This window comes from Rhinoderma darwinii, chromosome 1 (assembly GCF_050947455.1).
Source record: "Rhinoderma darwinii isolate aRhiDar2 chromosome 1, aRhiDar2.hap1, whole genome shotgun sequence".
Taxonomy (NCBI): domain Eukaryota; kingdom Metazoa; phylum Chordata; class Amphibia; order Anura; family Rhinodermatidae; genus Rhinoderma; species Rhinoderma darwinii.
The window spans coordinates 465,873,788-465,898,829 of NC_134687.1; the positions used below are offsets into that span (position 1 = coordinate 465,873,788).

Sequence of the window (25,042 nt, forward strand, 5' to 3'; positions counted from 1 at the left end):
GTTCCTGCCGTTACAAGTGGATGTCAGCTGTAACATACAGCTGACTTCCACCGCTGATGACGCCGGATAAGCTCCTGACCCGGCGCCATCTTGCCGGCGGCTACGGAAGCCGATCAGGCTCCGCCGCCGGGCGGATCTTGACCGGTTTCCGTGCTGGGGTTCCGATTAGCTGCAAACACCTTAAGTGCAGCACTCGCGTTTGAGCGCTGCACTTAAGGGGTTAATGGCGGGGATCGAAGCTAATTTCGGCTCCCGCCGTTACAGTTGGATGTCAGCTGTAAGATACGGCGACGATGGCACCGGCTCAGCTTCTGAGCTGGTGCCAAACATTTGGCGTATGGGTACGGCAATTTGAGGGAAGTCCATGCTTTCCATGGCGTACCCATACGGCAAATGTCGGCAAGGGGTTAAAAAGAGGTGTTACAATTTGTATTTATTTGATGTGTTAAAGGCTATGTAAACCTTTTCCAAAAATTTTTTTTTCGTTTTTTTTAAAATAAAAGTGTATGGTGTTTGGTGCAACCTTTCTAAATACTTATTAAAAATTATTTTTACTTTTTGAGATACAGCTGCTTTTATATCCTGAATACAGAGCAGCTGTATCTAGTGCTAAAACCTATATCAGTCAGGTCAGTGTCAGTGGGTTTCGGGGGTTGAATTGCGTGTGAGGGGGAAGGAGGGGGCCCAAGTTGTGTGAACAGCCCATGGTACACTTCACCACTGATCTCACCCCTTGTCAGATGCCATTGTAACAAGATAATCACTGGTATTCCCTTCACCCGTCAGCGATAGGTGTGTATGAATAGGCGTAACTATAGCCATAGCAGCTGCTATGGGGCCCATAGGTTGAGAGGGACAATTCAGATGCACGAACATTGTTCCTTTTTGTGGGGGGGAATAAAAACTGGAGGCTTTCTGCTATCTAGCACTTATGTGGATTCTCTGATATATGGGGCTGTTATCCACACCTTTTTATTCATTGCTACTTCCATTTCGGTTTCATTTTCCTGTCGCTAGATAGTAGGGGCCCTATGGGTTGTATTTATTCCTGTATGTATGTATATGTACTATGTTATATACATATGATTTCAAGTCATTTGTGTTTTTATTTGATTCAAATTTTGAAATGGCTTTCTTCCCGATAAATGTGGCAAATCAATCAATGACTCCCCTGCTGAATGTCAAAAGCAGTACAGCATAATTTATTTTGGGTTATTCTCTTTTTTTTTTCCTTAGGTAGAAGAAATAAGGAACTACATTGCTAAAATATCAGAAAATGTTGACGAGGTGAAAAAGAAGCACAGCACTATTTTGTCGGCACCAAACCCAGAAGAAAGTAAGCTTATTTATATATATATATATATATATATTTCTCGTGTTTGAAAAAGAAACTTCACCTTTTATTAGGATAATGTCTTTAGGTCCAAATTTCCCTGTTGATTTCTTATATATTGTGGTTGGATTTCCTTTTTCTAATACAGAGCTCCAAATTCCTTGTATTTACAAAGAATTATAAGAACACACTGTCCGCCTGCAGCTGCCACTAGAGGGAACCTGGGTCTTACTGCATTCTGTGTTTTTATTTTATTTTTTATGGAGTTCAATGTGTGGCCGTCGCCAGTTAGCATCTAAGCTCCCTTTCACTCGTGGCTGTAGGCAGGCAGTCCCCCTTTTACATGGGCAGATATCCTGCATGGTAAACAAGCAGCGATCAGGAAATACAGAATTAAGCGGAGCAGCGAGTGGGGATGAACGATTGTTAAAGAAGCCCATATGCCATAATATTTGTTAAACAACCCCTCTAATAGTGGCTCCAATCGCTACTTTCACTTCAATGCCTAGGGAAATTTTGTACAAATAAAGATAAAGAACAAAGAGAATTTGAAAGTGGGACCTTGACCGAAAAAGGAAATTGCTGAATAAAGCCTTGAAGAATATCTGTAACCAGATTGTCTGCTTTTGTCACTTTTACTAGTTCTCCAGGATCCAGAATGTCCCTGCAACAACTTTTACCTTGTGTGGCTTAGTTGCTTGAAGTCTTATGTTTGTTTATATAGAGCGGCCCAACTGCACAAACAAAGCAATAGTTTTAACCCCTTCCCTCTTTAGCCACTTTTGACCTTCCTGACCGAGCCTCATTTTTCAAATCTGACATGTCACTTTATGTGGTAATAACTCTGGAATGCTTTCACCTATCCAAGCGATTCTGAGATTGTTTTCTCGTGACACATTGGACTTAAAGTTACTGGCAAAATTTGCTCGATATGTTCAGTATTTAATTGTGAAAAACACCAAAATTTAGCGAAAAATTGCAAAAATTAACATTTTTCTCAATTTAAATGTATCTGCTTGTAAGACAGGCAGATATACCACACAAAATTGTTGCTAATTAACATCCCCCATATGTCTACTTTAGTTTGGCATCGTTTTTTGAACATCCTTTTATTTTTCTATGACGTTACAAGGCTTAGAACTTTAGCAGCAATTTCTCACATTTTCAAGAAAATTTCAAAAGGCTATTTTTACAGGAGCCAGTTCAGTTGTGAAGTGGCTTTGAGGGCCTTATATATTAGAAACCCCCAAAAAGTCACCCCATTTTAAAAACTTCACCCCTCAAAGTATTCAAAAAAACATTTAGAAAATGTCTTAACCCTTTACACATGTCACAGGAATTAAAGCAAAGTAGAGGTGAAATGTACAAATTTCATATTTTTTTGCAGAAATAAATTTTTAGTACAATTTTTTTTATAACACAGAAGGTTTTACCAGAGAAATGCAACTCAATATTTGTTGCCCAGTTTCTGCAGTTTTAGGAAATATCCCACATGTGGCCGTAGCGTGCTACTGGACTGAAGCACCGGCCTCAGAAGCAAAGGAGCACCTAGAAGATTTTGGGGCCTTATTTTTGTTAGAATATATTTTAGGCACCATGTCAGGTTTGAAGGGCTCTTGCGGTGCCAAAACAGTCAAAATCCCCCAAAAGTGACCCCATTTGGGAAACGACACACTTCAAGGAAATTATCTAGGGGTATAGTGAGCATTTTGACCGCACAGGTTTTTTACAGAAATTATTGGAAGTAGGCCGTGAAAATTGAAATCAACATTTCTTCAAAGAAAATGTAGGTTTAGCGATTTTTTTTTTTCTCATTTCCACAAGGACTAAAGGAGAAAAAGCACCGTAAAATTTGTAAAGCAATTTCTCCCAAGTAAAACAATACCCCACATGTGGTAATAAACGGTTGTTTGGAGACACGGCAGGGCTGAGAAGGGAAAGAGCGCCATTTGGCTTTTGGAGCTCAAGTTTAGCAGGAATGGTTTGCGGAGGCCATGTCACATTTGCGAAGTCCCTGAGGGGACAAAACAGTGGAAACCCCCCACAAGTGACCCCATTTTGGAAACTACACCCATTGAGGAAATTATCTAGGGGTATAGTGAGCGTTTTGACCCAACAGGTTTTTTGCATAAATTATTGGAAATAGGCCCTGAAAATGACAATCTAAATTTTTTCAAAGAAAATGTAGGTTTAGCTAATTTTTTCTCATTTCCACAAGGACTGAAGGAGAAAAAGCACCACAAAATTTGTAAAGCAATTTCTCCCGAGTAAAACAATACCCCACATGTGGTAATAAACGGCTGTTTGGAGACACGGCTTGGCTTAGAAGGGAAAGAGCGCTATTTGGCTTTTGGAGATCACATTGAGCAGGAATGGTTTGCGGCGGCCATGTCACATTTGCAAAGCCCCTGAGGGGAAAAAACAATGAAAACGCCCAAAAAGTGACACCATTTAGGAAACTACACCTCTTGAGGAATTCATCTAGGGGCGTAGTGAGCATTTTGACCCCACAGATGTTTCATAGAATTTATTAGAATTGGGCAGTGAAAATAAAAACAATCCTTTTTCTTCAATAAGACGTAGCTTTAGCGCAAATTTTTTCATTTTCGCAACAAATAAAGGAAAACAAAAGAACCCAACATTTGTAAAGCAATTTCTACCGAGTACGCCAATACCCCATATGTGGTCATAAACTGCTGTTTGGGCACACGGCAGGGCTCAGAAGGGAAGGACCGCCATTTGGAGTGCAGATGTTGCTGGATTGATTTCTGGGCGCCTGTGGGCACAAAACAGTGGAAACCCCCCAGAAGTGAACCAATTTTGGAAACTACACCCCTCAATGCATTTACCTAGGGGTGTAGTGAGCATGTTAACCCTGCAGGTGTTTTGTAGAAATTAGTGTGAACTCGATGTTGCAGAGTCAAAATGGGATTTTTTTCCATAGATATGCCAATATGTGGTGCCCAGCTTGTGCCACCATAACAAGAGAGCTCTCTAATTATTATGCTGGGTTTCCTGGTTTTTTTAGAAACACCCTACATGTGGCCCTAATCTCTTGCCTGGACAGTCGACCAGGCTCAGGAGTGAAAGCGTACCATGTAAAATTGAGGCCTAATTTGGCGATTTACAAAGTATTGGTTCACAACTGCAGAGGCTCAGATGTGAAATAATAAAAATAAACCCCTGGGAAGTGACCCCATTATGGAAACTGCACCCCTCAAGGCATTTATTAAGGGGTGTAGTGAGCATTTTCACCCCACAGGTCTTTTCCATAAATGAATGCGCTGTGGATGGTGCAAATTAAAAATTTATATTTTTCCCTAGATATGCCATTCAGTGGCAAATATGTCGTGCCCAGCTTATGCCACTGGAGACACACACCCCAAAAATTGCTAAAAGGGTTCTCCCGGGTATGACGGTGCCATATATGTGGAAGGAAACTGCTGTTTGGGCACACTGTAGGGTTCAGATGGGAGGAAATGCCATTTGGCTTTTGGAGCGTGGATTTTGCTTGGTAGTAGTTTTGTTTGGAGTCTTACTGGTGATTCCGTTTATAATGTAGGGCATATGTAAGCCGGGCGGAGTATATAAGGGGCATAGTCAGGTGGTATAATAATGGGGTAAAAAAAAAACAATAAAATAATCCATAGATGTGTGTTACGCTGTGACACAATCATTTCTGCACAGGCCGGTGTCGCACTGATATATGGCGACCTTTATTATCCCCCTTTTGATCCACACTCCGCGCCTTTGTAGTTTGGGGAATTTTGCTAGGAAGTGTTGTCCTGGTATAATACGGGCACCGTCGCTTCCAGCGGATATGTTTGGGCCCTCCCTTTCCTGGTTCCCTAATTTTAGGTCCTTGATAAATCGCCTCTTCAAACAGAAGAAATGTTCCCCTCGGGCACAACTGCATATTTTTTGATTTCCTGACTTATTGGAGCCATAACTAATTTTATTTTTCATAGACGTAGCGGTATGAGGGCTGGTTTGTTGCGGGACGAGCTGTAGTTATTATTGGTACCATTTTGGGGTACATGTGACTTTTTGATCACCTTTTATCCTATTTTTTGGGATGCTAGGTAAACAAAAAAACGCAATTCTAGCACAGCTTTTTTCGTTTTTTTATACAGCGTTCACCATGCATTATAAATTACATGTTAACTTTATTCTGTGGGTCAGTACGATTCTGGCGATACCTAATTTATAGCACTTTTTCATGTTTTACAACTTTTTGCACAATAAAATTTCTTTTGTAAAAAGAATGTATTTTTTCTGTCGCCAAGTTGTGAGAACCATAACTTTTTAATTTTTTTGTCGACGGAGTTGTATGAGGGCTTGTTTTTTGCGGGACGAGCTATAGTTTCTATAGGTACCATTTTTGGATACATGCGACTTTTTGATCACTTTTTATTCTAATATTTCTAGGGCAAAGTGACCAAAAAACAGAAACTCTGGTAAAGTTTTTTACGTTTTTTTTTTACGCTGTTCACCGCGTGCAATAAATAATATAATATTTTGATACCTCCGGTCGTTACGGTCGTGGCGATACCAAATACATATGGTTTATTATTTTTCAATAATAAAGGACTTGATAAGAGTAAAAGGGGGATTGTGTTTTATTTGATTACTTGAAACTTTTACTGTTTTCAAACTTTTATTTTTTGCACTTTTTTTACACTTTTCTTCAAGTCCCACTAGGGGACTTGAAGGTCCAACGGTCAGATTTTTTTTTTTCTAATACATTGCACTACCTATGTAGTGCAATGTATTAGATCTGTCAGTCATTCACTGACAGCAAGCCGATTAGGCTTCGCCTCCCGGCGGGGCCTAAATCGGCTTCCGTAATGGCAGAGCAGGAGACCATTGTGTCTCCTGTTGCCATAACAGCAGTCGCCAGTCCCGATTGCCTATCAGGGCTGGCGATCTGCTAGTAACCGCTACGATGCAGCAATCGCTTTCGATTGCTGCATCGAAGGGGTTAATGGCAGGGATCGGAGCTAGCTCCGGTTCCTGCCGTTACAGGTGGATGTCAGCTGTACAGTACAGCTGACTTCCACCTCTGATGACGCCGGATCAGCTCCTGACCCGGCGCCATCTTGCCGGCAGCTACAGAAGCCGATCAGGCTCCGCCGCCGGGCGGATCTTGACCGGCTTCGGTGCTAGGCAGACCGGGAGGCCAGTATTAGGCCTCCAGTTGCCATTGCAGCCACCGGAACCCCGGCAATTTCATTACTGGGGTTCCGATGAGCTGCAAACACCTTAAGTGCAGCGATCGCGTTTGAGCGCTGCACTTAAGGGGTTAATGGCGGGGATCGAAGCTAATTTCGGTCCCCGCCGTTACAGCCGGATGTCAGCTGTAAGATACAGCTGAGATCCGGTAATGGCACCGGCTCAGCTTCTGAGCCGGTCCCAAACATTCGGCGTACATGTACGGCAAGATGCGGGAAGTCAATGCTTTCCATGACGTACATGTACGGCAAATGTCGGGAAGGGGTTAAAGCATGGTGGATATTGCAGTAGCCTGGGCCTTTGATGAGACAGGAGGAGTATTTCAGGCTGCCTCAAACTCCAATAAGACCAAGTAGCTAAGCTGCAGTTGCAGATCAAGTGTGCCTTTTAAAGAGGACCTGTCATCTCTCCGGACACGGGGAATACAAGCATTTAGGCCTCATGCACACGACCGTAAGGGCTTTTACTGTCTGCAATTACGGATGCACATCTGTAGCCGTCCACTATTGCAGAAGCGCCCATAGAGTTTCTATGGGCGAGTCTGTGCCACGATTGTGGACAAGAATAGGACATAATTTCTAAGACCCGGACACACATCCGCAAATATACTGAAAGGTGTCCGTGGGGAATATACTTAATCGGTCCGTAATTTCATCCGTTATTACCTGATCAGTAATTACGGATGACTACTATGATCGTGTGATGGGGTTTTACTAAAATGTACAGTTCTAAAGCACCTTGTCTTACAATTCTTCATTGTGCTGTTCCTCTGTTATACCTCCTGGAAGTTTTTGAATAAATTGACAACTGGGCGTTTCCATTTCATCTATCAATAGGGAGCGTTCCTACATACACACAAACTGTCAGCGTTGACAATTCCAGACTGTGTAGGGACACTCACTATTGACTAGGGGAATGGTAACATCCAGATCTCAATTTGTTCATACGTTTGGCGGAATAACAGAGGAAGAAAACCGAGTCCTAAGAAAAGATGATTCTGAATTGTTATTTTAGGGGAAATACAAATATTTATTAAAACAGACGTGTCAGGAGAGATGACGGCTACTCTTTTTAACGCAGAAGATAAATAACAGGTAAACATTACCTACTGAACATTATATATATTCCCATGCATCTACGACAGAAATGGTAGTTTCCCTTTACTTCCATATAGTGTAAGTTTACAAATTTTATTTTTTTCCCTGTATCTTGCATCCTAGAAGTAAAAGTGCAGACATGGCAAATTTAACTCGTGGTGTAAAACTAATGCTGTTGCTGTTTTTGTTTGTCTGTTTTGAAATGACTGAAGCAGGAATTTTTCTGTTCTAGAGTTTGGAGCGTTTTTTTTTTTGTTTGTTTTTTTTCTGCACATATATATTTTGGTATTTGTGTGTCTGTGTTTGACACTATGCAGATCACGTTTTGGCCCTACGTTTAACGTGTCCATAGGGCTTAATCGTACTGGTATACGTTTTTTTTAATATGGGAGCTTATGGGTGACTTATGACACTGTGGCATGCGTCACAGGTTTACGTTTAAGCTCATGACATATAAGTCATGAGCTTTTCAATTGTCTTTCATGACTTATTCGTTACTGATACCAGTAAAGCTTATGGGCATCATATGCGTTAAACTGTTGCCTAATAATGACAATCTAACAGACTATAATATACGTACTAAACAGGGTCTTGAGAGTACATGACTTATATGTTTAACATATACCTTTAAACTCTGTTGACGGATGCTACTGTTAAGTCATTTGTCACAGCTTACATTTAATGTACGTGTCGAGAGCTTTTCCCGACGTATTTGTAACATAGGCCAAAAACGTGATGTGCACATAGCCTAAGAATTAAAGGCGTTTTTCCATGATTATTTATCACCCATAGACAGGATAGGTGATAATCTGATCGATGGGGGACCGACCGCTGGGACCCCACCGATCACGATCACCTTACCTTGCCGTTCCTGGGAGCCCCATAGGAATGAAGCTGTATTTCACTTACTCGGCCACTGTGCCATTCATTTCTATGGGACTGCTAAGTGCTATCTTCGGCAGCCCCAGAGAAATGAATGGAGCGGTGGCCGAGCACGTGCACTACCGCTTCATTCCTATGGCGCTTCCAGGAGCGCTAAGGTAAGTCGGTTTTCGTGATCAGTGAGGGTGTCAGCGGTCGGACCCCCCCACCGATCAGATATTTATCACCCATCCTATCTATGGGTGATAAATATTGATAATGGGGAAACCACTTTAAGAGAATTTGGTTTATTTCATGGTGCACAACATATTGCCAGTTCTGCAGCTCCTTAGAGTGATATTACTAATATTATTCATCTTCTGTTATTTCAGGAACAAAGGATGAACTTGAAAGTCTTAACAAAGAAATAAAGAGTATTGCCAATAAAGTACGAACAAAGTTAAAGTGTAAGTGTGACAATCTGTATATTGTTCCTTCAATCCATCTAATAATCCTGCTCAGATCGAAGGATGAGTAAATTCTATACTGTCAGTCTTAATTTCTATCAGGCTAAAAAATAAATAAAAAAAAATACTTTGTGGTTTGGTATGATAAAACGCTCTCCCCTGGCAACCGCCCTCGAACCGCTAGCCCTGAACCAATTGCCCCAAATTGGACATGCAATATATCAAAATTAACTGTAGACAATCCGAAAAATAAATATAAAGTCTATCTCAGGGTAACACTATATTATGAAAAAAAAAAATTAACTAGAACGTCAAAAAGCTTTTTTTATACTATAAGCTTAAAAATTCAAAAAAAAGTATAGAAATATGATTAAAAAAACACAGCAAAAATCACGTAGATGATAATCGTTGTTTTTAATTACATTAGGCGTATGTGCCGGGAGCTGTTACGCTAAACATATTCACAGGGCCCCATGCAACAATAAAAAAGTCCTTTTAGCGTAGGCTGGGCGTTAATGTGCGGCATACCTTTTTTATTTTATTTTTTCACTGTATGGGAAAGCTTAGTCTTCTGTATATCGGTATAGGTTTTTATTTTTTTTAAATGGAGGCCTATTGACATTTGGCAAAAATGAAGTGTGCACAGAGCTTTATAACCGTTAAACTGATGCGTTCTAAAAATTTAGGATTCCTCATTAATATTTGACGTTACTTTGCGCCTGCCATCTTGTGCTGAATGAATTGTTAGAACAGGAGCAATGCAAACATGGTATAAATAAAAACATTTTGGGTCTCATATAAAAAGTCAGTGTTGCCCATAGCAACCAGTAAGACTCCATCTGTAAAGCGTACCTGCACTTTCACAAAACGTATGATCTCTCATAGAGACCTATCAGCGGGTCAAAGCACTCAAATCCCCGCCATCGGTGAAACTAAGGGGCAGAATTGCTCAGCCTGACGAGGAGAGCCAAGAAGGTGCAGAGAAACTTCCAGTTTCTGCCCCTTCGTTGTAGCCATGGTTTCGTCGCCCTGACCCTCCACTGATCAAAACTTCTGATCTCTGACCTATCAAAAGTTTTGTTAAAGTGCAGTTCTGCTCCTACTGGAAAAAGTGACCTGATTGGTTATATGGACAATGCTGACACAATTTGTTGTTTTGTTTCATGCTGGGGTATTTCCTGTAAAGTTTACGTTGCGTCTTATTTCTCTACTCTGAGCATTATAGACTTAAAATAAAAAATTTATTTAAGGAGTTGAACTGACTTCATAAGGATAAATAAATCACAAAAATGTTGCCATACAGATTCTATAAAAAAAACAAAAACGTAGTGCATCTCCAATTTCGTATTGTTACGCCTCTTCTAATTGGGTGAAACTGTTGCCAAGGTAACCATACATCAGTTGCCGCTCATAAAAAGCTCCCATGTTTTATTCTAAGAGTTCTCAGTGAAGCTTCTATTCAGTATAATAGGAGCTCTTGCAGGAAAGGCTTTTGGCTTTGACTTGGCAATAGTACCGTCCTATCAGCTGGCTTCATCCCACCCTTAAAGGGGTTTTCCGAGTTCAAACTTGTGTGTCAGTGCTTTTAACCTCGGCATATGATTACATTTGTAACGCACTTACTGCATCAAAATTTACCCCGTTTCCCGATGCTGCCATGGGGCACATGGCCAGTGACGTCACTCTCTTTGCCTGCTGTGTTTACCAGCCGTATACATATCACGTGGTCAAACCGTAAAGTTTCTGCCTGGTATACGGCACATCACTATTGACGTGCCGCGTATGAGCTGTTCTGTTATACAGCCAGGAATGCGCAAGTGCAGTCCCTGCTGTTCTCTCACTTGTCCGCTTGTCAAGCGAGAGAACAGCAGGGTCCACGCATGCGCGTTCCTGGCTCTAGAACAGAATAGCCCATACGCGGAACGTCACTAGCCGTGTACATACCGTATACCAGGCAGAAACTTTAAACACCTTGACCACGTGATAGGTAAACACAGCTGGCAAAGAGTAACGTCACCAGTCATGTTCCCCATGGCAGCTTTGGGTAACGGGGCCAATTTTGATACAGTAAGTGCATTACAAATGTAATGACATTCTGAGGTAAAAAGCACTGACATAAGTTTTAACTAGGAAAACCACTTTTGGTTTTTAATTTCTTGGTGGTACATGGCCATGGTTACATTATCCCAGTGGTCTCCTAACTGTAGCGCTCTAACCGCTGCGAAACTTCGAATCCCAACTTAAAACTGTCAAGGCATGCTGGAAATTGTAGTTTTGCAACAGTTGGAGATCACTGCCCTGCATATTTAGGGAAGACTTCAAACTTCTTAATTTGAAGAAATTATTTGAAAACCTATTTAGAAATACAAATTGTGTTAATGTAATGTATATCTTAAATTAAGAACATTTATTGTCCTGTTTAAGGCAATGGACAGTGTTCCCTGTGTTCTTATAGCCTATACAAATCCTGCATGAAGTGTTTGCTTAGTAGTGGAGACACCGTGTAGTATCTTTTTTTTTTTTTTTAAAGTTTTGATTTCTGAATGAATAACCTTCATATGTATAATTTTGTTGTAGCTATTGAGCAAACAATTGACCAAGATGAGCATGCCAACAGATCTTCTGTGAATTTAAGAATAAGAAAATCTCAGGTAATGTTAATACTTAATTTGTATTAGTCTCTGTTTTGGAGTTTTCCATTAACCTCATTTACATTTAATGAGCAGTTTGAAAATGTAACGTTTGGGGCAGATCTACTGCTACTGTCTAAGGCCCCATGCACCTAACCGTGCCTGTAATTACAGTCCGTGATTACGGGCTCGGCCGGCTGCAGACAGTCATCCTCATTTGCGGACCATGCTCCCATTATAAAGTATGGGAGAACGGTCCGTAAAATAAAAAAAATAAGTACATGTCCTATTTTTTACGGATTGTTTCTACAGCACAGACACCTTCCTGTAATTCAGGGGTGGCGAACTTTTTTTTCTGCCAAGGGCCATTTGGATATTTATAACCTCATTCGTGGGCTGTACAGAATTATCAACTTAAAAAATTAGCCTGTTATATTTGGTCAAACAAATTTTATTGAGTTTTTAAAGCTGTATTACAAAATAGAAAATGGAACATATCAAAAGAGATACATGTGAAAAGAGAATGTACAATAGCTGGTCAAACATTTTAATTGACTCACCCATGATGTGTTGGCTGGAACTGCTTCTCTTTGGTGAGGCGTGTGATGTTAGGCCCCATGCACACGAACGTAAAAACGGCCGTAATTACGGGCCCATAGACTTCTATTGGCCACGGGTACCTTCCCGTATTCTTACGGGAAGATGCCCGGGCCGTTGAAAAATATAGAACATGTCCTATTTTAGGCCGTAATTACGGCACGAGCAGGCCCATAGAAGTCTATGGGGCTCCCGTAATTACGGGTGACTACGTGTGTGCACCCGTAATTATGGGAGCGTTGCTAGGCGATGTCAGTGGATAGTCACTGTCCAGGGTGCTGAAAGAGTTAACTGATCGGCAGTAACTCTTTCAGCACCCTGGACAGAAACTACCGATCACAATATGGATCAAACTGTAAAAAAAAATATAGGCTCATACTTACCCAGAACTCCCTGCTTCTTCCTCCAGTCCGGCCTCCCGGGATGATGTTTCAGCTCATGTGACCGCTGCCGCCAATCACAGGCCAATAACAGGCTGCAGCGGTCACATGGACTGCCGCGTCATCTAGGGAGGTCGGGCTGGATGTCAAAAGAGGGACGCGTCACCAAGACGACGGCCGGGTAAGTATGAATTTCTTATACTTTTACCTCGGAAAGGGCTGCCCCTTCTCTCTATCCTGCACTGATAGGGAGAAGGGGCTGCCGATTTAGTGCAGTGCAATTTTGCAGCGAAAGCGTGCCCGTAAATACGGGTGGAATACTGGTGACACCGGACCCATATTTACAGGCACGGGTCCGTAAATACGGGTCGAATACGTGTGACCAAGGACCCGTATTTACGCCAGTATTTACGGGAGGGAAAAAATACGTTCGTGTGCGTGAGGCCTTAGCCGGTAGTGGTGATGTGTCGGTCAGTCTGGAGTGCAGTCGACTCTTTGGTAAGTTTTTTGAAAAGCACTCGCAGCAGTAAGTTGTTCTGTCTTAAAGGGAAATTTCCATCAGGGACATTTGACATATCCACAGGACACATCCCACCTTTGGCCTCCTAAACCCCGTTCTACCTCTGTGTTCCTGCTGATTTCGGACCATGAAGAAGAAAACCGCGTAGCTCGCTGAGCTGCACTGTTTACGGAACTCCCATAGTAGTGAATGGCCGTTGTGGAAGCAGCGCAGCATGCGAGTTGCGCTGTTTCCGTAACTACTACTCAGATCTATGGGACTTAAGGAAACTGCGTAGCTCAACGAGCTACGCGCTTTCCTTCTTTATGTTCTGAACTCCCCTGCTTCAGCATAATACAAAGAGGTAGAACAGTGTTTAGGCGCCCCGTTCTAGAGATAGATGCGGGTCCCACCTCTGGGTCCCAGATCTATCGGACATTTGACATATCCTATGGATATATCATAAATGTCCTTGGTGAGAAAAAAAATATATAACTTTTTAAGTCACTCGGACCTCACTTTGAGTAAGATGGGCGCACGAACAGAGCCAACGAGGGAATGACGTGGCGGTCCGAGTGAGGTCAGGGTGTGCTGTGACGGGAGTGGACCAGTCCAGTCACCTGACCTCACGTCACTGACCCGGGTCAGGTGACCGGACTGATCCACTCTTGGGCCGGCACACACAGACCTCACTCAAACCACCACTGACGGAGCCAAGTAGCAGCGCTGTCTGAGTGAGGCAAGGCCGGACCAAATGATCCCGCCGGCCTGACATTTCCCATCCCTGCTGTAAATATACGGGAAGGTGTCCATAGGCCATAGCAATGAATGGGTCTGTAATTATAGACAATATCTATGGTCGTGTGCGTGGGGCCTAAGTGTTTGCCATATCGAAGCTTACACTGTCTGTCAGAACATGTATCATACAGCATGCAACACTGATAAGTTTGGCACATTTTGAGAAACTAGCTAGACATTTTAGACACTTTTCTCTTCATTATACCACCTATTGGTTGGCTTAGTTTACCGCAGGTTATTTGGCGCCAAAACTTTGACAATTTTTCTCCACAGCGTAACATTTTAAACCACGCCTCTTTCCCGCTAAGCCAAGTCCCCTTGTAGAGCGGGGTACAAAAAGTGTCTAAGACCATTAATAAATGTGGCGCACAGCATGTACCTCAACTCCATTAGAGCCAGAAATCTGGGGGTTTTAAATAGCAGATCTATGAGTATAGTTTGGATTTGCTGTATTGGTTTGCCGAATCCGATATGGATCCAAGATATGCATCTTATTAATAGTCTGATTTCAATATTCTTACAAACATATCCCAGTTTAAAGCAGCTCTGTCACCAGATTATAAGTGCTCTGTCTCCTACATAATCTGATTGGCGCTGTAATGTAGATAACAGCAGTGGTTTTTATTTTGAAAAACGATCATTTTTTAGCAAGTTATGAGCTAGATTATTTATGCTAATGAGTTTCTCAATGGACAACTGGGCGTGTTTTTACTTTTACTTTTTACCAACTGGGTGTTGTACAGAGGAGTGTATGAGGCTGACCAATCAGTGTCCTACACTTCTCATTGTTCCAGCCCAGCTTCTTTCACTGCACAATCACACTGTGCTGTGGATCACGCTGGGCTGGAACAATGAGAAGTGTATGATGCTGATTGGTCACTGATTGGTCAGCCTCATACACTCCTCTTTACTTTTTACCAACTGGGTGTTGTACAAACACGCCCAGTTGTCCATTGAGAAACTCATTAGCATAAATCTAAACTAGCTCATAACTTGCTCAAAAATGATTGTTTTTCAAAATAAAAACCACTGTTATCTACATTACAGCGCCGATCAGATTATGTAGGAGATGGGGCATTTATAATCTGGTGACAGAGCCTCTTTAAACAGGGGCTGGTAACTTCTTACATGGGACTGACTAACTCATTCCTCATTTTCCTTCCAGCACCATTTTCACAGCAGACAGAAAAAGTTGGCGACACACGTTCATATTACTACTGAGATGATGAACAATATTGTGATTCCTAATTAGAATTCTTTTCTAGGTTTAGTGTTCCTTTAAAAAAAACTAACTGTAAATCGAAGATAACTTTGCTTACAGTATTTGTCAGTCTGTTTCAGGAACATGCAGAAGATCCAGCAGTCTTGTAAAATACGTGCATAGAAAACGCACGCACGCACCTTTCCTGACATTTTTTTGGCTGGTGAACGGCTGAGGGGGCGTAGCTTAACATTCTCTCGCACTGCAGGCAGGTCAGGTGGGAGACTTGTGCTGCAGCCAATTGTCTAAAGGTGCTCATACCACATCAAATGTCAGTCAAACGAAGCAGAGACCGACCAATGATGGGGTTGTCTCGACTTTGCCCTTATGGCAGGAAAGAAGGATCGAGCATGTTGGATTTCAACATGCCGATCCTTTGTTCCCGCAGGAGATAAGTTGCAGCCAGACGTGTCAGCCAAAGGACATCTATCTTCAGTTTATGGGCAGCTTTGTAGCCAGACAGAGGATTATTAGTAAAATGAGATTAAGGGGGGGGGGGGGATGATTGATCTCCTGGAACACATATAGAAGCAATATGAAACAAAGGATTAAAGGTTTTACATATTCTAACCACCTCCTGCCATAGCAGTTTTTTTCTGAATTTTCATTTTTTCCTCCCCACCTTTCAAAAGCCATAACTTTTATTGTATTTTTTTTATTTTTTAGAATAGTCCTTTTGAGGGCATTATTTTTGCGGGACGAGTTGGTTTTTTATGGCACCTTTTATTGTACTGTATAATGTACTAGGAAAGGGGAAAGAGATTATTTGTGGGGTAGAAAATAAAAAATAAAGATTCCACCATTCTTTTTTGCTCTCCGTTTTTGCGGCAGTCACCATGCAATGAAAACAACATGTTAACTCTATTCTGTGGGTCAATACAATTACGGCGATACCAAATTTTATATTTTGTATTATTTATATATATATATATATATATATATATATATATATATATATATATATATATAATATTTTACAAGGAAAAATACTAACTGTAAAAAATAAAATATTCTGAGCCATAGCTTTTTTTTTTTTTTGTCGATTGGGTGGCATGAGGGCATATTTTTTTGCGGGACAAGCTGTGGTTTTTAATAGTACCATTTTGGGGTACATGCGAGATTTTGATCACTTTTTATTGCATTTTTTTGAGGGAGATGAGGTGACGAAAAAAACCGCGATTCTGGTGTTTTGTGTTTTTTTTACGGCATACACCGTGAGGGGTAAATAATTATATATTGTAATAGTTCAGGCTTTTACGGACATGGCGATACCAATTATGTCTTTGTGGGTTTTTCTTTTTTACAAATCTTTAAGGGGCAAAAGGGTTTCTTGAATCCTTTTTTTTTTATTTTTTTTGTACATAATTTTTTTTAATATAACAGATTTTTACGTGTTAGTCCCCCTAGGGGACTTGAACCAGCGATCGTTGGATCGCTTGCACTATATACAGCAATATTAATGTATTTCTGTCTTTCCGATAGGCTAGGCAGGGCTTAAGGAGCACAAAGATGGCAGACCTGGGGACCTTCATTATGCCCCCACGCTGTCAAAACAACCATCGGCACCCTGCTATCGCGTTGTGGAGGGGCGATAGGAAGTTTGTCTAAGCTTGTTCGGTAGCTCAGTTTTCACAGCTTTTCTAGAACTGGCAGCCACAGCCCTTCTATATCCAACTAATAACTATCCAAGTTATGAACTTGGATGTGATCGTTATTAGCTGGATCCTGTGGGTCAAAGACACGCGTGGAACAACTTTCCGCAGAATCTTCAGTTCAGCTGAACTGAGTAAATGGCTTTGACTGAACAATACAGATTCTGTGTATACAGGATACATGGTAGCTGCATCTTTACAAGTATTATTATTATTATTTATTATTATTATTATTATTATTAATAATAGAGTAAATGTAAAAGTTCTTTTAACCCCTTCCCTCTTTAGCCACTTTTGACCTTCCTGACAGAGCCTCATTTTTCAAATCTGACATGTGTCACTTTATGTGGTAATAACTCCGGAATGCTTTCACCTATCCAAGCGATTCTGAGATTGTTTTCTCGTGACACATTGGACTTTATGTTACTGGCAAAATTTGCTCGATATGTTCAGTATTTAATTGTGAAAAACACCAAAATTTAGCGAAAAATTGCAAAAATTAGCATTTTTCTCAATTTAAATGTATCTGCTTGTAAGACAGGCAGTTATAATACACAAAATTGTTGCTAATTAACATCCCCCATATGTCTACTTTAGATTGGCATCGTTTTTTGAACATCCTTTTATTTTTCTATGACCTCACAAGGCTTAGAACTTTAGCAGCAATTTCTCACATTTTCAAGAAAATTTCAAAAGGCTATTTTTACAGGGGCCAGTTCAGTTGTGAAGTGGTTTTGAGGGCCTTATATATTAGAAACCCCAAAAAAGTCACCCCATTTTAAAAACTTCACCCCTCAAAGTATTCAAAACAGCATTTAGAAAATGTCTTAACCCTTTAAACATTTCACAGGAATTAAAGCAAAGTAGAGGTGAAATTTACAAATTTCATATTTTTCTGCAGAAATACATTTTTAATACAATTTTTTTTATAACACAGAAGGTTTTACCAGAGAAATGCAACTCAATATTTGTTGCCCAGTTTTTGCAGTTTTAGGAAATATCCCACATGTGGCCGTAGAGTGCTACTGGACTGAAGCACCGGCCTCAGAAGCAAAGGAACACCTAGTGGATTTTGGGGCCTTATTTTTGTTAGAATATATTTTAGGCACCATGTCAGGTTTGAAGGGCTCTTGCGGTGCCAAAACAGTCAAAATCCCCCAAAAGTGACCCCATCTGGGAAACTAGACACCTCAAGGAAATTATCTAGGGGTGTAGTGAGCATTTTCACCGCACAGGTTTTTTACAGAAATTATTGGAAGTAGGCCGTGAAAATTAAAATCAACATTTCTTCAAAGAAAATGTAGGTTTAGCGATTTTTTTTCTCATTTCCACAAGGACTAAAGGAGAAAAAGCACCGCAAAATTTGTAAAGCAATTTCTCCCGAGTAAAACAATACCTCACATGTGGTAATAAACGGTTGTTTGGAGACACGGCGTGGCTGAGAAGGGAAAGAGCGCCATTTGGCTTTTGGAGTTCACATTTAGCAGGAATGGTTTGCGGAGGCCATGTCACATTTACAAAGCCCCTGAGGGGACAAAACAGTGAAAACCCCAAACAAGTGACCCCATTTTGGAAACTATACCCCTTGAGGAAATTATCTAGGGGTATAGTGAGCATTTTGACCCCACAGGTTTTTTGCAGAAATTTTTGCAAGTAGGCTGTGAAAATGAAAATCTACATTTTTTCAAATAAAATGTAGGTTTAGCTAATTTTTTTTCATTTCCACAAGGACTAAAGGAGAAAAATCACCATAAAATTTGTAAAGAAATTTCTCCCGAGTAAAACAGTACCCCACATGTGGTAATAAACGGCTGTTTGGACACACGGCGAGGCTGAGAAGGGAAAGAGCGCCATTTGGCTTTTGGAACTCAAATTTAGCAGGAATGGTTTGCGGAGGCCATGTTACATTTACAAAGCCCCTGAGGGGACAAAACAGTGGAAACCCCCCACAAGTGACCCCATTTTGGAAACAACACCCATTGAGGAAATTATCTAGGGGTATAGTGAGCGATTTGACACCACAGTTTTTTTGCAGAAATTATTGGAAGTAGGCCCTGAAAATAATAATCTACATTTTTTCAAAGAAAATGTAGGTTTAGCTAATTTTTTCTCATTTCCAGAAGGACTAAAGGAGAAAAAGCACCACAAAATTTGTAAAGCAATTTCTCCCGAGTAAAACAATACCCCACATGTGGTAATAAACGGCTGTTTGGACACACGGCAGGGCTTAGAAGGGAAAGAGCACTATTTGACTTTTTGAGATCACATTTAGCAGGAATGATTTGCGGAGGCCAGGTCACATTTGCAAAGCCCCTGAGGGGACAAAACAATGAAAACGCCCAAAAAGGGACTCCATTTAGGAAACTACACCTCTTGAAGAATGCATCTAGGGGTGTAGTGAGCATTTTGACCCCACAGATGTTTCATAGAATTTATTAGAATTAGGCAGTGAAAATAAAAACAGTCCTTTTTCTTCAATAAGACGTAGCTTTAGCGCAAATTTTTTCATTTTCTCAACAAATAAAGGAAAAAAAGAACCCAACATTTGTAAAGCTATTTCTCCCGAGTACGGCAATACCCCATATGTGGTCATAAACTGCTGTTTGGGCAAACGGCAGGGCTCAGAAGGGAAGGACCGCCATTTGGAGTGCAGATGTTGCTGGATTGGTTTCTGGGCACCTGTGGGCCCAAAACAGTGGAAACCCCCCAGAAGTGACCCCATTTTGTAAACTACACCCCTCAATGCATTTACCAAGGGGTGTAGTAAGCATTTTAACCCTGCAGGTGTTTTGTAGAAATTAGTGTGCGCTCAATGTTGCAGAGTGAAAATGGGATTTTTTTCCATAGATATGCCAATATGTGGTGCCCGGCTTGTGCCACCATAACAAGACAGCTCTCTAATTATTATGCGGTGTTTCCCGGTTTTAGAAACACCCTACATGTGGCCCTAATCTTTTGTCTGGACATATGACAGGGCTCAGAAGTGAAGAGTACCATGCGGAGTGGAGGCCTAATTTGGCGATTTACAAAGTATTGGTTCACAACTGCAGAGGCTCAGATGTGAAATAATAAAAAGAAACCCCTGATAAGTGACCCCATTATGGAACTGCACCCCTCAAGGCATTTATTAAGGGGTGTAGTGAGCATTTTCACCCCACAGGTCTTTTCCATAAATGAATGCGCTGCGGATGGTGCAAATTAAAAATTTATATTTTTCCCTAGATATGCCATTCAGTGGCAAATATGTCATGCCCAGCTTATGACGCTGGAGACACACACCACAAAAATTGTTAAAAGGGTTCTCACGGGTATGACGGTGCCATATATGTTGAAGGAAACTGCTGTTTGGGCACGCTGTAGGGTTCAGGGCCGAGGGAGCACCATTTGGCTTTTGGAGAGCGGATTTTGCTTGGTACTATATTTGTTTGAGTATTGCTGGTGTTTTATAATGTGGGGGTACATGTAAGCGGGGCGGAGTATATAAGGGGCATAGTCAGGTGGTATAAAAAAATAAAAATAATCCATAGATGTGTGTTACGCTGTGAAGCAATCCTTTCTGCACAGGCCGGTGTCGCACTGATAAATGGTGTCATTTCTTATCCCCCTTTTGGTCCACACTCCGCGCCTTTGTAGTTTGGGGAATTTTGCTGGGAAAGTATTATCCTGGTATAATACGGGCACCGTCGCTTCCATCGGATATGATTGGGCCCTCCCTTTCCTGGTTCCCTAATTTTAGGTCCTTGATAAATCGCCTCTTGAAACAGAAGAAATGTTCTCCTCGGGCACAACTGCATATTTTTTTATTTCCTGACTTATTGGAGCCATAACTAATTTTATTTTTCATAGACGTAGCGGTATGAGGGCTGGTTTGTTGCGGGACGAGCTGTAGTTATTATTGGTACCATTTTGGGGTACATGTGACTTTTTGATCACCTTTTATCCTATTTTTTGGGATGCCAGGTAAACCAAAAAACGCAATTCTGGCACAGCTTTTTTTGGTTTTTTTTTATACAGAGTTCACCACGCATTATAAACTACATGTTACCTTTATTCTGCGGGTCAGTACGATTCCGGCGATACCTCATTTATAGAACTTTTTTATGTTTTACAACTTTTTGCACAATAAAATTACTTTTGTAAAAAGAATGTATTTTTTCTGTCGCCAAGTTGTGAGAACCATAACGTTTTAATTTTTTTGTCGACGGAGGTGTATGAGGGCTTGTTTTTTGCGGGACGAGCTATAGTTTTTATAGGTACCATTTTTGGATACGTGCGACTTTTTGATCACTTTTTATTGTAATATTTGTAGGGCAAAGTGACTAAAAAACAGAAACTCTGGTAACGTTTTTTACGGGTTTTTTTTACGCTGTTCACCGCGTGCAATAAATAATATAATATTTTGATACCTCCGGTCGTTACGGTCGTGGCGATACCAAATACATATGGTTTATTATTATTTTTCAATAATAAAGGACTTGATAAGAGTAAAAGGGGGATTGTGTGTTATTTGATTACTTGAAACTTTTATTGTTTTCAAACTTTTATTTTTTGCACTTTTTTTTACACTTTTTTATACTTTTTTTACACTTTTTCTCAAGTCCCACTAGGGGACTTGAAGGTCCAACGGTCAGTTTTTTTTTTTTCTAATACATTGCACTACCTATGTAGTGCAATGTATTAGATCTGTCAGTCATTCACTGACAGCAAGCCGTTTAGGCTTCGCCTCCCGGCGGGGCCTAAATCGGCTTCCGTAATGGCAGAGCAGGAGACCATTGTGTCTCCTGTTGCCATAACAGCAGTCGCCAGTCCCGATTGCCTGTCAGGGCTGGCGATCTGCTTGTAACCGCTACGATGCAGCAATCGCTTTCGATTGCTGCATCGAAGGGGTTAATGGCAGGGATCGGAGCTAGCTCCGGTTCCTGCCGTTACAGGTGGATGTCAGCTGTACAGTACAGCTGACTTCCACCGCTGATGATGCCGGATCAGCTCCTGACCCGGCGCCATCTTGCCGGCAGCTACGGAAGCCGATCAGGCTCCGCCGCCGGGCGGATCTTGACCGGCTTCGGTGCTAGGCAGACCGGGAGGCCAGTATTAGGCCTCCGGTTGCCATTGCAGCCACCGGAACCCCGGCAATTTCATTACTGGGGTTCCGATGAGCTGCAAACACCTTAAGTGCAGCGATCGCGTTTGAGCGCTGCACTTAAGGGGTTAATGGCGGGGATCGAAGCTAATTTCGGTCCCCGCCGTTACAGTCGGATGTCAGCTGTAAGATACAGCTGAGATCCGGTGATGATGGGACCGGCTCAGCTTCTGAGCCGGTGCCAAACGTTTGACGTACATGTACGGCAAGATGCGGGAAGTCAGTACTTTCCATGACGTACATGTACGTCAAATGTCGGGAAGGGGTTAAATTACTGAAAAAAAAAAAACAACAATTTTTGGGTTCAAAGGTGTACACCGCCTTTACGGGGTGAATAGAAAATAAATTATTTGTGTAGTAAAATGCTAGATTTTACTTAGTGTAATTGTTAAATTCAAGACTTGGCAAATGTTTTTCCTGTCCACTGTAATATAATTACAGAAAATTATTTAGCAAAAACAGTGTTCAGGCTGGAGGGGACATATGCAGATCTGCCTTCCCTTTTGTGGAGGGGGTAGGCTGGTGATTTAGGAGTGGATGAGAGTTCTCACTGCCATGGTTTTTCGTTTAAGCTCAAACAATAGTTCAGTCCCAGAAAACAGAATTTCCCTCCTACAGTATAAAGGATTAATGGAAAAAAGTTAGAGGTCCAGCACACGATAGGATATGAAAAAATAAAAAACGGTTTATTTAAGTCCAAATTAAAACAAGAAATTAAAAAATCCCAGGAGAGCGCCTACGCGTTTCAAACTTTTCAGTTAATCATAGCTATGATTAAGAACTGAAAAGTTCAAAACGCGTAGGCGTTCTCTCCCGGGATTTTTTAATTTCTTGTTTTAATTTTGATTTAAATAAACCGTTTTTTATTTTTTCATATCCTATCGTGTGCTGGACCTCTAACTTTTTTTTCATTGGATTTCTACCTACTCATGACGTAGCTCTCTTGCCCGTGCACCGAATAATCATGGTATGTTGCATCCCTACTTCAAATGAGTGGTGAGCGGATTAATTTTTCTTGTATATTTTCTACATAAATGATTTACACCGTAACTTAAAACATAATTGTATTGGTCAAAGTCTCCAGTCTTGTAAAGAAAATACTTGTTTCTTTAAAGGTATTATGTGGGGACCGAGAAGTTTTAGCAGTGTACTCGCTGGTATGTGAGAACACAAGCTAATATACATTCCGGTCCCACATCGCGCAGACTGAGATTTGAATAGATTTTTATAGTGCTGGCGGGGGACCGGAAGTCTAGTTGCACAACTCTTCGTCATGTGACAGGCCCCGCTGTACTCTATGTACAAGCAGTAGAAGTAGTACAGCGAGTACATTGTGTACAGCGGCCTCTGTCACATGACGAAGATCTGTGTTGTCATGAAGGAAGACTGTGCAACTAGACTTCCTGTCCCCCGCCAGCACTATAAAAATCTATCAAAATCTCATAATCCGCGCGATGGGGGACCGGACTGAATGTTGGCAAGTGTACTCTCATACTGTAATGATACACTGCTTATACTTTTTGGACACCACATAACCGCTTTTAACCTAATCATTTTGAGCTACACCATGAAAAGTGTTTTTTTGTTTGTTTTTCAGCATACAGTCTTGTCCAGAAAATTTGGGGAAGTTATGATTGCATATAATGAAACCCAGATTCAGTTTCGAGAACGAAGTAAAGGACGAATACAACGTCAGCTGGAAATAAGTATGATGCAACCTAACCCTTTATCAAAATGCTCATAAAATGGTTAAAAATAAAGCAAAAGGATTGGTTAAGCTTATATTTGGGCAGTAGATGATTGTCCCATCCAATTTGACATTACAATACTACTTTTTTGTAAAACTTATTTTTGATTGCAGTTAAATAGTCACTGTGGTTTCAACAAGAAAATGCCTCTCTCCCAAACACACACACACACACACACACCCTCTGCTTCCTGCAGCACTGGTCATTGACTCTCAATTCACTGCTAAACTCCTTGAGAGATGAGATGCATTATAAGCTCACTTAGGGATCAGGTTACATGATACCCATAGAAGTCTATGGGGAGGGGGGGGGGTGCTGGAAGAAGCGGGAGGCAAAGGTACACATAGACCCTGCTGCAGCTTCTAGTAAGTGTTCTATCGCACCCCAGCGTTGGATTCGCAGCTACACTGCTCAGTACCGCTGTATAATGTCTTCCATGCAACTGCTGCCTCTGAGCATGTGCTGCAGAGCAAATCTCCTTTTCTCTGTGTGCAGTGTATGGAAGACAATAGAGCAGCCAGTCTCCACCTCATCTGTAGCTGAGCTCGGGAAAACTGACAAATAGGGTGAAGTCGCACACGACAGATTTTGTTGCAGAAATTTCTGCGACTGAAAATCGGTTCAATACTTCGTATGCACCTTCTGCAGAAACCACCCCATACAGGAGTGGAAAACTGGTGAAAAATCCTATATACAAGTCATATAATCTCCAGAATTATTGTTAATGCGTAACTAAATGTTCGATCAACTTTTTATTTACTAGCAGCATGTGTAATATAAATATATTTTGTAATATACTTTATTAATGAATTTGGGCTCCTTTTTGTGTTATATTAGTTTTAAATGGCCACTCTGACTCTCTTTTTTTACTTCATTTTATTTCTTGTATTTCTCCTGTTGCTAGCAGAAATCCGTACACCGTTTGAATGTATCGGTGTACGGGTGGGTGGTGGCCCCATCCTGACGTCAGATGTGCACGCCCCTATCGTGACGTCAGGAAGGTCTCTCTGCCTCTATACACTACACAGTTCTCTTTAGTGTAACCTGCAGCAGCAGAGCGCATGGAAGAGACTGTGATGAGCTCTGCTGCTGTCTGGACTATAGTGGGTATGAGAGGCGCTCCAGTAGCAGAAGCGCATGTCTGGCCCCCCCTCCATGTCCCCTCTTCCCCCTGTGCACTGTACTGTAACCGCCAGTAGCAGAGCGCAGGGAGAAGAATGACCGCTCTGCTACTGTCGGGTCTCTGGTATGTGTGAGTGGCGCTTCTGTAGCTGAAGCGCAGGTCTAGCGGCGGCTCCCTCGCTAGACCTGCACTTCTGCTACGGAAGAATGTCAGAAGCAAAAGAC

The 25,042-nt window shown here is 41.4% G+C and overlaps 1 protein-coding gene across 2 annotated transcripts in view; it reads left to right on the forward strand.

Moving 5' to 3' along the window:
• Nucleotides 1-25,042, forward strand: part of STX2 (syntaxin 2) — a 113,199-nt gene that overhangs the window by 56,266 nt on the left and 31,891 nt on the right. For both annotated transcript variants that reach the window (XM_075854455.1, XM_075854464.1), the window contains exons 3-6: nt 1,237-1,336; nt 8,916-8,990; nt 11,568-11,641; nt 23,545-23,653. In XM_075854455.1, coding sequence (XP_075710570.1) covers nt 1,237-1,336; nt 8,916-8,990; nt 11,568-11,641; nt 23,545-23,653 — 358 coding nt within the window. The remainder of the gene's footprint in view (nt 1-1,236; nt 1,337-8,915; nt 8,991-11,567; nt 11,642-23,544; nt 23,654-25,042) is intronic.